The sequence below is a fragment of the Scleropages formosus genome, chromosome 10, assembly GCF_900964775.1.
Source record: "Scleropages formosus chromosome 10, fSclFor1.1, whole genome shotgun sequence".
Taxonomy (NCBI): Eukaryota; Metazoa; Chordata; class Actinopteri; order Osteoglossiformes; family Osteoglossidae; genus Scleropages; species Scleropages formosus.
The window spans coordinates 19,965,435-19,979,743 of NC_041815.1; the positions used below are offsets into that span (position 1 = coordinate 19,965,435).

The 14,309-nt window shown below is 44.9% G+C and overlaps 2 protein-coding genes across 4 annotated transcripts in view; both read right to left on the reverse strand.

Annotated features, from left to right (window-relative positions):
- LOC108928754 (von Willebrand factor A domain-containing protein 5A-like) overlaps positions 1–3,088 on the reverse strand; it is a 42,543-nt gene extending 39,455 nt beyond the window's left edge. For 2 of the 3 annotated variants that reach the window (XM_029255528.1, XM_029255527.1), the window contains exon 1: positions 2,675–3,088. The gene's annotated coding sequence lies outside the window, so the exon portion shown is untranslated. The remainder of the gene's footprint in view (positions 1–2,674) is intronic. The other variant, XM_029255529.1, reaches the window with a different exon arrangement.
- Positions 3,089–7,401: 4,313 nt separating this feature from the next.
- LOC108935877 (von Willebrand factor A domain-containing protein 5A-like) overlaps positions 7,402–14,309 on the reverse strand; it is a 40,329-nt gene continuing 33,421 nt past the window's right edge. The window contains exon 22 of the mRNA XM_029255337.1: positions 7,402–7,596. Coding sequence (XP_029111170.1) covers positions 7,532–7,596 — 65 coding nt within the window. The 3' untranslated portion in view covers positions 7,402–7,531. The remainder of the gene's footprint in view (positions 7,597–14,309) is intronic.

A 14,309-nucleotide genomic window follows, 5' to 3' on the forward strand; every position in this document is an offset into this window, starting at 1 on the left:
CAAGATAGAGCTGAAAAAAAGATTCAATTTTGTTGGTGTTTAATACATCGTAACATTATTATATTACAAAATGTGTGTGTTATATATGGTAATATTTTGTGTAAATATATTTACACATGTTCTCTGGTGTGGTTGGACTCTCAGACATTACAGCAGTGGACAAAACATATTCAGCTCTGTCATGAAAGTTACATGGTAAACTCCTGGTAAATAATAATATGACACAATTCGTAGTGTGCATGGTATTAAGGACACTTTACTGATCTGGTTTCTGACCCAAGGGACTGGAAACAGAGAAATGGGTGTGGATTGCTGACTACAACCATAAAACTCTGGTGATGTAATACTTCTTGGAAACTAATTACTGTAAAGATCACCCTGCTGCCTCCCAACGCTCACCTGGCACATTCAAACAGTTAACCCATCACAACTCCATACTCTACAGACTGCCTGCAGTTTACAGCCCATTTTTTTTAGTCCTGTACTCCTGTTCTGTGTTGTACCATGGTCTCCAGAGAAACGACATTTCGTTCCACTGTATACAAGCTATATAGAGGAATGACAATAAAAACAACTTGGACTTGTTAAGTCAAAGTCAACTTTGTCATTCCCACAATATGTTTCGAACATACATAGGAGTGATACAGCGTTTCTCTTGGACCAAGGATGTGACATTGGAGACAACATGTACTATTACTACAACAGCATATACTATTACAACTACAGCCATTTACCATAACTAACTACCAAACTAAAAACACTATGGGATAAAGTACAGCGGTGTGGTTGGTTCAATAAACAGCAATGTTAACAGATTTTGAAGTGGTAGGACGATCTTTGCAGTGTCATTCTGGATGGGGGTGTGTGGGTGTAGAGGTCAGAGTTCAGAAGTCAGGTATGTTAAGCGTGGTTAAGAGTGTTCAGGATCCAGACAGCTTGAGAGAAAGGGTTAAGGGTTACACAACATGAAAATATTTTACTGTCAAAACAGTTTCAAGGTGGTTCAAGTACCATTGAACTTACCATTTACATTTAACAGATGCTTTTCTCCAAAGCAACTTGCAGTGTTGAGGTTACAAGTATTTATACATCTGAGTAATTTTGCTGGAGCAATTTAGGGTAAGTACATTGCTCAAGGATACTACAGCCACAGGTGAGGCTCTAACCACTACACTACCATATAGAAGTTAAGGATTTTTTTGCGGAGGAAAGGGAAGGATATTTTGCAAAGCGTTGACATCGGACGGAGCAGAAAGCAGAACTGCAGGAGGTGTCAACACTTATTGTCATGTACTAACTTGCAGCCAGTTCTCAGTAGAACTGCGGTTTTCATGCTAAAACATTTGCGCACTCAGACTGTGTTGGTTGCAGGTAATAATGATCACCTGGATAGTTTTCTTGGTAAGGGAAGGTGAGGGAAGGTACAGGTATGGATGGTATGGTAATGCAGTGAATAGCACTGTTAGCTCACAGCACCTGGATGGTGTGAGAGTTTGTAGGTTCACACCCTGCTAAATTTGTGAGGAGTTTGCATGATCTCAGTGTTCTCACTGGTTTCTTCCCACAGTCCTAACATATATGTTTCAGGGAAATTTGTGACTTCAATAATCGCGTCATAGCCATGGACAGTGAAGTGCAATATGGAAGATAAAACTAAGTAAATGATCTATAAAACACTGCATTTTTAGAAGATCTGTGTGTTCCTAATGGCAACATGTATTAGAATACGCCTTTGCACAGCCGCTACTCCGGCACTGTATACGACTGTGTAGCTTATTATAAAAATTAAAAAAATTTGGTAGGAGGTTATCAGGATTCATCTATCCTGCGTTTTACGCACCTACTACTTGCTTGAGCGCTGAACATTGGTTGGTACATCAAGTGGAAAGTAAACTAAGTTTACTTAAGAGTCACATGTCTGCAGCCGTGTCTCTTGCACAAATTGTACTTCTGCTGATGTACGTCGATTTGGACAAAAGCGTCTGCTGAATGAATAAATGTAAATGTATATGTCTGTTTCATTGGCTAGTTTGTCACTGCCACTGGCGCTTGTCTAATTCAGGACGCGGAAACGCTGGAACGTCTTCAGGAGAATTACACTCGTTTAGTCACATCAAATAAAATTTAATAAAAAGAACAATTTCACTGATTCTTAGCTCATTAACCGTTCCTAGAATCTACGAAAGCATAATCGCTTCTATAATTGGCCACTTCTGCCTGGAATTACAAAAAAACGACTGACCGTCGCAGATCAGTTACACGCAGTCGCTTCCAGCTTCACACTGACTTTCCGGGATGATTCAGCTGTAAATTACTGACAGTTACGCCCATCGTCACCTTATAAAAACACGGTATAACTCTATATTAACACTGTTTCATCTACTGTGTGGTAATCTGGGGTAGTTTCACTGTTTAATTAACTTTTTCTTGTTGTCGTGATAAATAAACCTCCGTCCACTTTTCCTTTCGTCTTGGTTAACACACACATACAGTACTGTTGCGAAATCATGCAGTAAAGACCATTTCTCTTCATATACACCTGCGAGTCTTCAGCTCATGGACATTAATATAATGAAAAATATAAAAAACGAAAATGAAAGATATAAGAATAATGTACAGTAATCACCGTGAAAGAAAGTGCGCAACACACACACTTGACTGTCACTTGAAATACCTGTTTTTATCGGAATTTCTGTAGTTCCTCCAATTCGTTCCCGTCAATATTCAAGCCGGAGCAGTTTCGCTTCTAACGCTTGAACTCGGGTGTGCAGAGTTAAAACAGCACCAAAAAGGCTCAGCACTGGGTGGAAAGACCAGCTAAGCGAGTGGAGGTGTGTTTATGTTTTTGTTACTCGTCCTCTCCAGGCTCTGACATGTCTGGGCGGCAACGGAAGCGAACCGAGTCACACGTTGGCTGTTGAACGTGTCCGTTCAGCGCTCAGATTTGCATTTAAAGGTCCCACCTCGTGCCTTGGCTTTGCTTTCAAACATCTTGAAAGCGCAGGTTTTCTTACACGGTCAGGGAACAGAGCTCAGGAAGTGGCAAATATGTGATTATCAGTGTAAGAGCAGCTTTTGCTTTTGTCTTGGTCGCGTCCGCTAAATGTATTAATATAAATATTTGGAGGAACTCGTACCTCGTTACGTGTCTTTTTTTCGTTGCACCAATAGATCCGCCTATACGTGAATAGCCACGCCTACATGTGAATAGCCCCGCCCACAACAAAATGGTCCCGCCCACACGAAAATCGCAGCACGCAGTAACTGTACGGTGGAGCAGTGGGTATTAAGACTAGTACACAGTAGTGTAGTAATAATCATTGTACTTTGATTTGGAGAAAGGCATCTGCTACATCAGTAGACGTGAACTAGTGTATCTTAAAGCTTTGTTCTGTCTGTAATGCTGTCATCCTGATTTATGAGTGGGTGACATTGGTTGGGTTGTTATTTCAGGGATGAAAGAAGGGGAAAAAATGTACTCCATACTTTACAGTGATAAATTCAGCTTGTAGTGTTTCAGTGATGTGTACATCTCACTAGGAACTCTATTCATTTTATGTTTTAAATAATATGAAGCATCTTGAGGTTTGGGAAAGGCCTAAATGCTCCTTGTCACCTAAAACAGATTCAGGTTAACTGCCTGATTTATGACGGAAGCATCAGTGTAAATAACACAGAATGCCTGTCTACACCATAGGGGATACAGCACCTTATTTAACAACTGGCAATGAAGGATAAGTTGAAGGCCTATATAACCTTCTCCAAACTAAAGTCCATGTGGATATAGGAAAAAGAAAGTTGTCCTAACACTCTGCTGTGCTGCTCTATCACTCCTTATTACTGCTGTGTTTTTTTAATAGTGTTACAATGGAAATTCACATGTTAAAGACTTTCTAATATCTAAGACACAGTGGCAACTGGTTTTGAATTTAATGACTCACCTGTGAAGATGATTTTTTATATTGTACTGATAAATAACAAGGAAATACATGTAAATGTTTATTTGGGGAACATTTTTAAATAGTTACTGTTTAATGAAGGGGTGTGGTGGTGCAGTGGGTTTGGCCAGGGCCTGCTCTCCAGTGGGTCTGGGGTTCAAGTCCTATTTGGGGTGCCTTGCGACAGACCGGCGTCCCGTCCTGGGTGTGTCCCCTCCCCCCCTAGCCTTATGCCCTGTGTTGCTGGGTTAGGCTCCTGCTCCCCATGACCCCGTATGGGACATGCGGTTTCAGATGGTGTGTGTGTGTGTGTGTTGTGCTGTATAATATTTCAAGTTTCAAGGTTATTGTCATAGGTACAATTACCATGTACATGTGTCATGAAAATCTTCCTGAATGCTTCTCCACAGACTATGGACAAAGACAATAGAAATGCTGCACAAACAAAACAATGACAATGACGGTGAGGAGTGCAACAGCAATAGCAATAAATAATGGTAACAGTAGTAACAATAAGAACTCAGAACGAGAGAATGAGAATGCTTCAAATGGCAGTGTAATTTACCAATGCGCTTGGGTGGAGCAGTCCAACTCTAGTTACTAAAGGTGGCACATTGGTTAGTGTTGTATACTCTTACAGCAGTGGGGTAAAAGCTCTTCCTGTACCTAGCTGCGGGTCCGAATAGACCTAAGCCGTTTTGCAGATGATAGGGAAGAGACAAGTGCCTGTGCGGGGTGACTATGGTCTCTCATGATGCGCATCTTTCTGAGGCAGCGTGTGGTTTAGGTGTCCTCGACTGCTGGTAGCTGTGTGCCGATGATTCCCTGGGATGTTTTGACCACCCTCTGTAGGGCTTTCTTGTCCTGTACGGAGCAGCTGCCACCCCAGGATGTAATACACCCTGTGAGGACGGACTCCACAGCGCACCTGTAGAAAGTGGTGAGGACTGTAGTGGACATCCTGGCATTCTTCAGATGCCTGAGGAAGTGGAGACGTTGATGGGCGTTTTTGATGGATGATGCTGTGTGCTCAGTCCATGTGAGTTTGGCAGTGAGGGTGACCCCGAGGAATTTGAAGGTGTTGACCCTCTCTACAATGTCCCCTCCTATGTAGATGGGTGCCTGAACCGCATCCTGTTTCCTGAAGTCAATCACCAGCTCTTTAGTTTTACTGACATTGAGAGACAGGTTGTTGTCCTGGCACCACTTTGCCAGGAGCCTCACCTCCTCTCTGTAGCCGTCTCATTGTTGCTGGTGATCAGACCCACAATGGTGGTATCGTCAGCAAACTTTATGATGGTGTTGGAGCCGTGACTGGCCACACAGTCATGCGTGAATAGGGGGTATAGCACTGGGCTCAGGACGCTTCCCTGTGGAGTGCCAGTGTTGAGGATCAGTTGGGAGGAGGTATTACTGCCAATCTGCACACGTGGGGGTCTGTTGGTGAGGAAATCCAGGATTCAATTGCACAATGCGGCACTCAGTCACCGCCCTAGTAGTTTCTGGATCAGCTTGGTTGGGATGACAGTGTTAAATGCTGAGCTATAGTCTACAAACAATAGCGTTGCATAGCAGTTTTTATTATCCTGGTGAGACAGAATGGTGTGAAGTGTGTGTGATATTGCATCTTCAGTGGATCTGTTGTGGCGGTAGGCAAACTGCAGCAGGTCCAGAGTGTCTGGGATGGTGTCCTTAATGTGTCCCAGCACCAGCCTCTCAAAGCATTTCATTGCAATGGGAGTCAGTGCCACCGGGCGATAGTCATTAAGGCAGCTCTGTTTTTCTTGGGAACGGAGATGATGGTGGTGTTTTTGAAACAAGTGGGTACAGTTGAGCTTTTTAAGGAGGTGTTAAATATGTCCGTGAAGACAGTAGCCAGTTGCTCACTGCATGCTTTGTAATGTATACATAGAGTTAACATGATTACTTATGCACTGCTTACAGATATTAGTGCTGTAAAACATGTTTATGTGGTGATGAAATCACATATTTGACAGTTACATTCTTTTATCCATTATGGCGATGTATTTAACATTCAAGAGGGGGCGCAGTGGGTTGACCAGATCCTGCTCTCCGGTGGGTCTGGGGTTCGAGTCCCGCTTGGGGTGCCTTGCGATGGACTGGCGTCTCGTCCTGGGTGTGTCCCCTCCCCCTCCGGCCTTACACCCTGTGTTGCCGGGTAAGCTCCGGTTCCCCGCGACCCCGTATGGTACAAGCGGTTCAGAAAATGTGTGTGTGTGTGTGTGTGTGTGTGTGTGTTTAACATTCAAGACACAATAAATCTCTCAGTACAACTAAAGGATGTAAATGAAATTCTTGGTATTAGACATGTATTAATCAATATATCATGTTAAAACACCATGAAATCAAGAGTATAGATAAATAGGTATTTCAATATGTGAAAATGTTACTTATTCTTTTCCAGAAGTTGGAGATTAATAATGAGAGGAATTAAATACTGGAGCAGCATGGCAGTGCAGTGAGTAGTAAAGAACCTGAGATGTTTGGGCATTGGTTTGAATCTAGTTCAGTCTGTGTGGAGTTTGTATTTTCTCTACGCCTCTGCATGAGTTTCCTTTGGGTGCTCCGGTTTCCTCCCACAGCCAAAATATATGTAGTTCACGGTCAACTGATGACAGTACATTACCTAAAATGGGTGAGAATTTGTGGCTAGCCTGTGATGAACTGGTGTCCCATCCAGGCTGTACACCCCCTCTGCCTTGGGCCCAGTGATTCTGGGATAGGCTGTGGACCCCCGCCACCCTGATCAGGACAAGCAGTTAATGGAAATTGATGGAATGAGAAAGTGATCACTCTTGCAGACCAAGGTTCCACAGGTTCAGCTGAAGACCCAGGAATGAGTTAAAGAAAGGAGAACCCACTTGAATGTTAGTCAAGCAATACCTCAACTTAGAAACCTATTATACTGCAGAAGTAAAAAAATCTCCTGCATTCTTCCATTCTCCTTTGGGTGTGTCAAGCCAGTGTAACCAACCTAGTTGGCTTTATTGCTGTTAAAGTGCTGTGGTTGCTTTTAAAGATTACGATGCTATTAACTGCTAATGAAATGAGACTTTTTTAACAAATTTAAGATTGCAGTGATTAAAAGACTGCTCCTGTTTCAGATTAAGTAATTTACTAAGAGAATGACTGAATTAGGCGATGCTCGTCATTCCCTTTCAGTATGCTTTGTATCAACGTTGGACCCCAACATGGCCTACCGCCAACTACGCTTGTAAAACATGTATCTGTGGTGACGAAATACTTCACATATTTGACAGTTACACTCTTTACAATATTTTTTGATTTAACACATGTGATGAGTGGAGTCATGCACAAACCACAATATTAGAATCATTTGTTTATACAGTATTTGTTTTTTTTTTTTTTTTTTTGCCCCTGCAATAAAGGCTATCGTTAATAAACATGCCAAGGCATCAAACTGATTCTAAAAGCTTGGGGATTTGAGCAGTTGGAATATTTAATGTTGAAACATTAATACTCTCACAGTTAGGGTCATTCTTTCTTTTTCGGTAGCTGGACACTAACAGTGGGAGTGTTTAGGAAGCAGTTCACTCTCGCAAGCCAAGGTTCTACAGCTTCACCTGGAGACCCAGGAAGGAGTTTCCAGCTGCCACAAACTCTGTTAAATCAAACCCTGAAACACAAGAACAATACATTGAACACACAGCCTAAACAAATCCAGCACTCCCCATATATTCTGTACAATTATATACACACTTAATATTTGTTCTCATAATCCATTGATATACATATAAGCCTGTCCTCACTGCATGTATTTCAACCACTATAGAACACATTTTAAAACTCCTTGAAAAATTATATATATAGCCTATACACATTTCTCAAGAATACAGTTCGAAGTAAAGAGGTATCTTTAGAATGCCTGCTATCATATTCTTTAATGTATATGAATATAAGTGAAAGAACGAAAGAGTTCTTCTATACCTGACTGAGCTCTGACCCAGGTCATTGCTTTTTTAGCCACAAACTGCCACTCATCCCTGGATTCAGCCTTATATCCATGCAGCCATAGAACTGCCAACACTGTGGCCCAGACTGAAGAAAACTCAGGCTGGGGTGGGAAAACACAACAAATGTTCTTGGTGTAATTACAGTAAACATCCACCCAATGAACTGTATCTCCTTTGGGATTACCAGATACAGTCATTTTTTTAAAAATTAGTTTTCTAAACAGCATAAGGTCACAACAGCACACATATAGACAATACAATTCCAGAAGGGTGTCTAGACATTCTAGAAGTTAGAATTGCCATGTAACTTTATACAGGTTGCTCCCATCCGTTTCTTTTTTTTTTTTTTTTACAAGCAAGGCTATGTTAAAATCTTGAATCTATAGCGAATATAGTTAAAAGATTTTTTAAATTAACCTTATTTCATTTTAATGTAACTCAGTTTTTTAATTATTGATAACAGTACATTCTCTCCACAAACCCATATTGAATACCAGCTTTTCAATGATTAATCTAATAAACATTTACAATGTTTGTCATTTTACCGCACACAAATACTCACAACCAGCTCAGGACAGCCTTTAAACACCACTGTTTTGTGGCCAATTAAGAGCAGAAAACAAAAAACCTTCATTCCACAATAGACAAAAGGTTTATAAGAAGGAATGGTGAATGAAACGCAATTAAAATAAACTACGAAATGTTTGTAGCTGCAGGGGAGTGGTGGCATGGTAGGTCCTGCTCTGTGATGGGTCTGGGGTTTGAGCCCTGCTTGGAGTACCTTGCGGCGGACTGGTGTCGTTTTCTGGGTGTGTCCCCACCCCATCACAGCCTTGCGTCCTGTGTGGCTAAGTTAGCCTCTGCTCCGCGACCCCGCATGGGACAAGCGTTTTCAGACAGCGTGTGATGTCTTTATCTTAAAAAAATCAAAATGTAGTTAATATAAAATACTGACCTACACAATCATCAGATTCATCGCTTTCCCCAATGAAGCCTGAGGATTAAAAATTTAAACTTCAGTTATAAACAGACAGAATTGTGCTTTATTCACATTATTATATTACATTTCCCTGTCAAAATGGATAGACATCTTGAAACTGATGACAGTCATGTTTTCGTATGGTATTTTTCTTGTAAAATGTGGCTTGAATGATCTTATTTCAAATTAAAATTGTACTAGCGGAAAGGACCCACATTATACTGATGGCAGATGCTCCACATAGGAGTGGTCCTTGACATGATCTAACAGTTTGTATATTATAAGTGGGAAAATAACTGAGGGTACCTTTACTCTATAAGCCACTTTGGAGAAAAGCATCTGCTAAATGGAAAAATGAAATGTAACGTTCGTACAGAAGCTAGAGGAAAGTGTGCTAGGGTTACCTCTCTATTATGTCAGTTTCCTGTATATTTTCACTGTCACAAATCACATTCAGCTCTGTATGTGACAATAAATCTGACATGTATTGTTATGTTAAATAAAGCTTTAAAACAGCAACATTTGAAATGAACTTTAATCTGTCAGGCCTAGTCAGACTACACACATTTTGTGCATGAAAGCAATATATTATAGCATCCTCCCATGGAGCTACCAGAAACTGGTTCAGGGGTCAGGGTAAAAGGAATGCAATCTTTATTGAACATTTACATGTCTTTTGCCAGCGGTCTTCACAAAGACTTCAGACAGTACAAAAAAGGTGCACAACAATGGAGAATCCACCTCGGGTCACTCCTAGCCCCCCTACTGCGCCCCACGGTTGAGGGGCTACCCCCAGAACTCACCTCTCGGACACTGAACATAAATAGAATAACTAATCAACACAAGACACACACCCAACTATGTACACACAGAAACATGTCAACATATTTACATGACGCTGGTATAACTCTCCTCAGCACCGTTACATTGCCCCCTTCAGCAGTAGTCCGTCCCGGCGACTGTCGAACCTGCCAACACAAAATCCCGAAGGTGCGGAAGCAACCTGCACTCCCTCTTGGGTCTGGTCATCAGTGGTGAATCTACTGGACCTGGTGGGCTTGCAACGGGGGCTCCTCTGCGGGCTCCTTGGGATGGTAAGGGGCTAGCCTGTCGCAGTGCAGCACCATCAGGTGACATCTAGGTCCCATCCGCACCCTGTACACCACGTTGGACAGCCGGTCCAGGATGACGCAGATTCCCATCCAGCTGTCCATGAGTTTGGGGCAGAGCCCGCGTTTCCTTTGCAGGCTGTAGACCTACACACGATGCCCTGGGTCCAGGGGATGCCCGTGACACTGTGTCGTACGCGCGCTTCTGTCGCCCCCTGTCAGATGGTGCCTTGAAAAAGCGCGCGCAGACTCCAAGCGCTGCCGCAGTTGCTGCAGGTACTCTGGACCTGGTTCCCCACTCACCTTGGCCTCTGGCAGGCTACCGAAAGCTAAGTCCACTGGCGTCCACAGCTCGTGCCCAAACGTAAGCAGGGCGGGGGTGCAGCCGGTTGAATCCTGGACAGCAGAGCTGCACGCCCACAGAACCAGAGACAGGTGTCTGTCCGAGTCGCACTGGTGTTGAGCGGTGAGCATGGAGAGCGTGCGGTTAAGCCACTCCACCAGACTGTCGCTCTGCTGGTGAAGAGGTGTGGTGCGCGTCTTCCACACCCCCAGCCTGTCGCACACCGCCTTCATGACCTGCGACTCAAAGTTCCTTCCCTGGTCGCTGTGCAGCTCCTCCGGTGGCCCGAAGCGACAGAACATCTCCTCCACTAATCACTCTGCCATAGTAGCGGCACTCTGGTCCAGTATCGCGTACGCCTTGGGCCACGTGGCCAAGTAGTCCATTGCCACGAGCACATAGCGGTTGCCTCGCTTAGTCAGGGGGAAGGGTCCTAGCATGTCCATGCCAACGTGCTCCATCGGTGCACCAGACTGAAGTTGTTGCAGGGGGGAGTGTGTGACCGGTCGCTGGGACCCTTGTGTGCCGTGCAGTTGTCACAGCAGTGCATGAACAACTCTTTGTCCTGCAGAAGCCTGTCCAGTGGAAACACTGGCGTGGCATAGCAGATGCCAGATCCTCCCTCATGCAATGAAAAGTGGCTGTGCACTTGGAGGTCCACTCAAACTGAGTGCCATTAGCGGTGAGGTGGTGCAGCGGTGCTGCGATGTCTGGGAAACCGTGTATGAAGCGGCGATAATATGATGCCAGCCCCAGGAAGCTCTGCAATTCTGAAATTTCCTCTGAGGTGGGCCAGTCTCGCACCTGAAGCACCTTGTCGGGATCTGTGAACACTCCGTCCGCATCCACTACATGGCCCACGAATTTCACCTGCCGCTGGAGGAAGTTGCACTTTGCAGGGTGCAACTTCAGCCCAGCCGCGCAGATGACAGTGAACAGTTCGCCAACATGGACTCAAAGGAGAAGGCGTGCACCAACAGGTCATCCAGGCAGACAACGCATCGACTCCTGGGCACATCTGACAGGACCCGCTCCATCAGCCGCTGAAAGGTGGCGGCCGCGTTACAGAGACCGAAAGGCATCACTGAAGCGCAAGGCCCCGTCCCAGGGTGAACGCCGTCTTCTCGCAGGCCTCTGGCGCCAAAGAGACCTGCCAGTAGCCACTCTGCAGGTCAAGAAAGCTGAACCACTGCAATCCCACGATGCAGTCCAACACATCGTCAATGCATGAAAAGCATAGGAGTCCTGCTTGGTCACCACGTTTAGGCGACAAAAATCCATGCAGAACTGCCAGCTGCCATCCTTCTTTTGCACCAGGACCGCCGGTGCTGATCAGTGGCTACTGGAGGGCTCAATGATGCCCGCTGCCACCATCTCCCTCACCTTTTCCTCTGAACTGCCTCTTCGCAAGTGCCAGGCGATGCAGCTACAGGTGGATGGGGGCCGCGCCACCTGTTTCAATGTGGTGCTGTACCAGGTCCGTCCTTGTGCAGTTTTCATCCCTGGCCGCAAAGATGTCCATGAAAGCATCCAGGAGCTCCCTCAACTGCTCTTGCTGATCCTCCTTTAACTCCGCCCCGCTGCACTGCCACAGCGCCTCTATCGCTTCGCGAGTGGCTGCTGAGAGCTGAACATCTATCGTTAATATCAAAAGATGTCATGTATATTCAGTGTTGTCAGGCTCCTTGCAAATCTGTTTATACACTAAGTACTATACAATATTGAGCATTATTACAAATTATATTACATTACTACAAATTGTTTCAAAAATAATCTCTATTTGTTTGACATTACAGCATTTCTAGACAAAACTGGAAAAGCCCCTTTTTCCCCCCCCATTTAAAATGACATTTCAGAAATGCCTTCAGCATTCTGTGTTTCAGCTGGGTATTTGTAACGGAACACACACACACACACACACACACACACACACACACACACACACACACACACACACACACATTTTCAGAACCGCTTGTCCCTTACGGGGTCACGGGGAACCGGAGCCTACCCGGCAACACAGGGCGTAAGGCCGGAGGGGGAGGGGACACACCCAGGACGGGACGCCAGTCCGCCGCAAAGCACCCCAAGCGGGATTCGAACCCCAGACCCACTGGAGAGTAGGACTGTGGTCCAACCCACTGCGCCACCGCACCCCCTCTGTAACGGAACATTTCAAGGTAAATACCTTGCCCAAGACAACTGCATTACTGACACGACCTTGCCACCGGAGCAACAAGGTACACCTGAAGCTAGTCTCAGGAAGACTCATAAAAGGCTGAGTAAAACAAGGAGTTTATGTGGAACCTTGTTCAGCCTACCACCTAGCAAGCTCCTTGCTCTACTTTTTGCGGCTTCCTTACCTCTCCGTCCTGTGACTAGTTCCTTTATCCCTCTCCTTGTTCCCTGAGACCACCTTTGGATAATCAACCTCTCGCCTGTTTACCGACCTTGTCTTTTGGATTCCCTTATTATTGACGTTTGCCCATCGGAGACCCTCGCCTGTCCACCAACTACGAGTGTGGTTTGTCAAAATAAAAGTCCCGTTTGCTCAGCACTTGAGTCCGACCACTTCCTTCTGGAACCGCATTATGGCAGAAGGTTCCACCTCATCAACGGACTCAGTGGAGCCGTACCGGCTTCAGCAAGCGCTCACTTCTCAGGGAGCATGCCTGGGAGCTCTGGAACTAATGCTCAATCGCCTCACTGACACCTTCCAGGAACCGGTGAATGCTCTTTGTGCACGAATCCTCTTTGTGGACTTCAGCTCAGCCTTTAATACAATCATTCCAGACATCCTTCATTACAAACTCAGCCACCTCTCTGTGCCAACATCCATCTGCAACTGGATCACAAGCTTCCTCACCAACAGAGAGCAGCAGGTGAAGCTGGGGATATTCACATCTAGCACTTGCACACTCAGCACCGGTGCCCCCCAGGGATGTGTGCTCTCCCCTCTGCTCTTCTCAATATACACAAACGACTGCACCTCCGTGGACTCATCAATTAAGATCCTGAAATTCGCTGATGACACTACAGTCATAGGACTCGGATAGTGCACCATCGGGACCAACCTGTCCTCCCTCCAGGACCTGTACATGTCCCGCGTCAGGAAACGGGCTGAGAAAATCATAGGGGACCCCTCACACCCCGCATACTGTCTGTTTAGCCTACTTCCCTCTGGCAGGCGATACAGACTGATCAAAACAAGAACTACCAGACACCAAAACATCTTTTTCCCCCCCAACAGCCACAAAGATTCTAAACACCCTCCTATAACCTCAATCTACACTGGACTTTTTACTACTACTGTACCCTACTTGTTCAACATTACACCCATGCGCAGTATGTTCTTTATATCTTTTGTGCAACATCATGTTGAATGTTTCCTTATCTTTTGTGGAATATCATATCCATGTGCAATATGTTCCCTAAATAACTGACAATCACTGCATTAAAATGTCACTTCATGTTACAGGTCAACGCGTACTTTTTTTTCTATGCTTGGTCATTTAGTTGTGTTATGTTTGCATGGTTTTGTCTTCCGTCTGCATTATACTATGTTCTTGTCTGCTGCATTATCGGTAATCATGTTTGTATTAGTCTATGTCTAGTTTAGTAAGTGTGTATGTAGCCTGTATGTGTGAATGAATAAACTGTAGGTTTGCACTAAACCGGAAACAAATGCTTTGTATGCTTAGGTATACTTGGCCAATAAAGCTGATTCTGATACTCTGCACGATCAGGGCATGCTCGCACTGACAGAATCAGCCTCTGCGACCAGCCCTGCGGCTCTGGAACAGCCGACCGCCACAGAGCCCCTCCCGCCGCCGCAGCACGACCCGTGTCTGATCCCTCCAACAAGGTTTGAAGGTACTCCAGCCTGCTGCGCCAGATTCCTCATGCAATGTGAGCTTGTTTTTTCTAGTTTGCCTCATGTTCATA